The following is a 3936-nucleotide window of genomic DNA, read 5'->3' on the forward strand; positions in this document are numbered from 1 at the left end:
TCTCATCCGCCATCACCGGAAGATGTAGATTTACAAGACATTGCTGACGCTTTACCACCGGCTTCATTACATGAACATCATCCCTTGGACGATGCATCAGATCCTGCTTTAAAGGCTTTACCTTTGTATGAAAGGCAGTTTCGGTACCATTTCCATAAAGGCCGCACCATCTACAATTGCACGGTTGTGAAGCATGAGAACTGCGAAAGGTTAACCAGAGAGCAAAAGGTACAACAGCGGGCTGTTGAAGTTGCTACGCGGAATCTGGAACAGTATTACAGGGTCATCTATCAGAACTTTCTTGAATTTATGAAGCGTTATAAGCATCAACACCGCCTCCACTCTGATTTGCTGTTGAACTTTGGAAGGGATATTGAGAAACTAAGGTCAGCTAAGGTTCACCCTTATCTTCAAACTGACTCAAGGAAATGCTTATTGGATTTTGTCAAGGAAGATAACCTCAAAAAGGCTGTAGAGAACTGTGCTAGCTCTCACAGGCAATTTGAGAATAAGATTGCACAGTTCGAGCAGATGTTTGTCGAAGTCAAACGCAAGGTGGAGGAGTTGTTTGCTTGCAGGGCTTCGTTATCAATGAAGAACTTAGAAGTGACTGTTAAGGATCACGAGCGGTTCATTGATGAGGAGAAGAGCATAATGCAATCCCTCAGGTTTGTCCATTTCGTTAACTGGGAACACCTATTCGTTTGTCTCCGTTGGAAGTTTTATGTTGTTTAGTGGTCAATTCAATTGAAGAAAAACTTTTCATTTTTGCACTATGGATATTGCTGTTATCTGATTCTGTTTCATTATATATCTTGAAACAGCAAAGATGTCAATACGGTTAAGAAACTTGTGGATGATTGCATGTCTAGCCAACTTACCTCATCTCTCCGTCCTCATGATGCTGTTTCGGCCCTGGGTCCTATGTACGAAGTGCATGACAAGAACCACCTTCCCAAAATGCAATCTTGCTATAACTCGATTTCAGAATTACTGGATTTCTGCAAGAATAAGAAGAATGAGATGAACAACTTTGTACACAGTTACATGCAAAAGATAACGTACGTCACATATATCATCAAAGATGCTAAGTTACAGTTTCCTGTTTTTAGAGAGGCAATGGTGCGCCAGGATGACTTATTTGCAGACTTGAAGTTAGTTCGTGGTGTTGGCCCCGCTTATAGGGCCTGTCTTGCAGAGGTGGTGAGAAGAAAAGCCTCTATGAAGCTTTACATGGGCATGGCTGGGCAATTGGCAGAGAAGCTTGCTATGAAGAGGGAAACAGAGGTCAGAAGACGTGAGGAGTTTCTTAAAACACATGGTTCCTTCGTACCTCGTGACGTGTTGGCTTCAATGGGTTTATTTGATACTCCCACTCAGTGTGATGTCAATCTCGCTCCTTTTGATACCAGTTTGCTAAATATTGAGATCGCGGATGTTGATCGATATGCTCCTGAGTATCTAGTTGGGTTACATTCGAAGGTTGCATCCTTAAGAAGTTCACTGACCATGTCTAGTGATAGCTCGCTTTCTGCTGAGCCTGATGAGATAGGTTTAGACACTTTCGACAAAGACAATTTTGATGATATCCTAGCAGCCTCTGAATTAGTAGAGATAGCTGGGACCAGCAAGATGGAAGTTGAGAATGCAAAACTAAAAGCTGACCTTGCTTCTGCAATCTCTCGGATCTGTTCATTAGGCCCACAATTTGAATATGATTTNGAATTAGTAGAGATAGCTGGGACCAGCAAGATGGAAGTTGAGAATGCAAAACTAAAAGCTGACCTTGCTTCTGCAATCTCTCGGATCTGTTTATTAGGCCCACAATTTGAATATGATTTGGTGGATGAAAGTGAAGTAGAAAATTTGATGAAAAATGCTGCAGAGAAGACAGCAGAGGCATTGCAGGCTAAAGATGAGTATGAGAAACATCTTCTAATTATGCTCAAGGAAAAACAAAGGCACTGTGATTCATATGAGAAGCGCATCCGTGAACTGGAACAACGTCTTTCTGATGAGTATCTGCAGGGACAGAGACATAATAATAAAGATGCATCTTGCCTGAACCTTATGGATGCAAAAGTTAGTGAATACAAAGTAGAAGCTTCATGTACCGTGGAAGGAAATAAAACTCATGTATCTGGTTCAGAACCCATGGATGAGGTCTCATGTGTTTCAAACCTTACTAGCAAGCAGCCATGTAAAGCTCGGGAAGGTATGGATGAGAATATGGTCGATTCCTCTCAGGTGCTCGGTCATCCGCTTGACTCATCGATGCTGGAAAGCCAGCAAAACAACGAGAAAGGTGGAAAGGATAATGTGGCAGGGGAAATGGGTGTGTTTCTAAGTACCAGTTCGACAGCAGAGAGCCCAACGAAATCTTTCGATGATAATGCGGCAACTGGCAGAGGTTTAGATGCCAAACACAGTGATGGTATTATCTTGGAACTTAGAAATGAGCTGATGGAAAAGTCCAATAAACTGAGTGAAATAGAGTCCAAGCTAAATGGTGCTATGGAAGAGGTATCCAATTTGAGCAGAGAGTTGGAAACCAATCAGAAGCTTCTTGAAGAATCCCAGGTTTGGCAGATTTCATTTTTGGCTGTTTCTCCTATCTTTCCTACTCTGATATCTGTTAATTGCTTTGTTAGACTAGGAGCTTGTCTTTACTTTTTGTTATGTTATCTTTACACCATTTTCTGTCACTCTTTTGGTTGCTGGTATTAGCTTTGTCCTAGATGTGTAGTTTCTAGTATCCAAGGTGCTAGTATCAGGTCTATTTTCTGTAATCTTTAATGGTTATTGATTTCAATCATCTGGACTAGGAAAGTTAAATATGATTTTGCCTAATGCCAACCAGTACCAGGCCTCTTAGATCGAGGCGTTCCTGAGATCTTGGTTTACACCTGGTTCACCAATAACTCAAATTGTGGGAGTTCTTCGCTTCAATCATTTAGTTACTATAACATTGAACAGTTTTTATGCCTGTGATTTAACAGACATTTCACCTAAAAATTCTAGAGATACAATAAGCATGGTTCTGCTATTTCACCAGATAGCTTCTGTACATTGCATATTATAGTAACCTTTTTCCCGTAAAGTGTTCCATTGATATGGTAAATATTGCTATTTTGGATGTAGATGAACTGTGCGCATTTGGAGAACTGCTTACATGAAGCAAGAGAAGAAGCCCAGACCCATCTTTGTGCTGCTGATCGTAGAGCTTCTCAGTATAATGCACTTCGTGCATCAGCTGTGAAGATGCGATGTCTCTTTGAAAGATTCCGGAGCTCTGTCTGTGCTGGTAATGGGATTGCTGATTTTCCTGACTCCTTGCGAACTTTGGCTCAAGCTTTAGCCAAGTAAGTTCCCGTCTGTATTGCTTCCCAAAACGATAACCTTAGTCCTTTCTCACTTGTGTATATGGTAGTACTTATCCACTTTTCAAGCTCTGAATATATTTCTTTGGATTTGTGTTTCTTCCACTTGGGAATTTCACAGCTCCGTTAATGAAAATGAAGATGATGGTACTGCTGAGTTCCGGAAATGCATCCGAGTCCTGGCAGACAAAGTTAGCTTCCTCTCCAAACACCGGGAGGAATTACTGGAAAAGTGCCAAAATCTTGAAGCTACAAGTGAACAGACAAGAAAGGACTTGGAAGAAAAGAAAGAGATGGTGAAAACATTGTACGCTAAGCACCAACTTGGGAAGCAGGTAGACTCTTGTTATATCTAGTAACAGTCATGGTTCTTGCAGCAAATGTTCTCTTTTTTTCACACATTTATAATTTAGTACTGAATGAGAAAATTGGTGAACTTCTTGTGGTGACAGGCAAATAAGGAAAAGATATCATTTGGTCGTCTTGAAGTCCATGAGATAGCAGCATTTGTGCTAAACCAGGCAGGGCATTACGAGGCGATCAACAGGAACTGCCC

At 41.2% G+C, this 3936-nt stretch overlaps 1 protein-coding gene across 1 annotated transcript in view; it reads left to right on the forward strand.

Annotated features, from left to right (window-relative positions):
• Window positions 1–3936, forward strand: part of LOC104721764 (autophagy-related protein 11-like) — a 20947-nt gene that overhangs the window by 15560 nt on the left and 1451 nt on the right. The window contains exons 3-6 of the mRNA XM_010439831.2: window positions 1735–2580; window positions 3142–3362; window positions 3502–3715; window positions 3833–3857. Coding sequence (XP_010438133.1) covers window positions 1735–2580; window positions 3142–3362; window positions 3502–3715; window positions 3833–3857 — 1306 coding nt within the window. The remainder of the gene's footprint in view (window positions 1–1734; window positions 2581–3141; window positions 3363–3501; window positions 3716–3832; window positions 3858–3936) is intronic.

The sequence above is a fragment of the Camelina sativa genome, chromosome 11 (genome assembly GCF_000633955.1).
Source record: "Camelina sativa cultivar DH55 chromosome 11, Cs, whole genome shotgun sequence".
In the NCBI taxonomy this organism is placed as follows: Eukaryota; Viridiplantae; Streptophyta; class Magnoliopsida; order Brassicales; family Brassicaceae; genus Camelina; species Camelina sativa.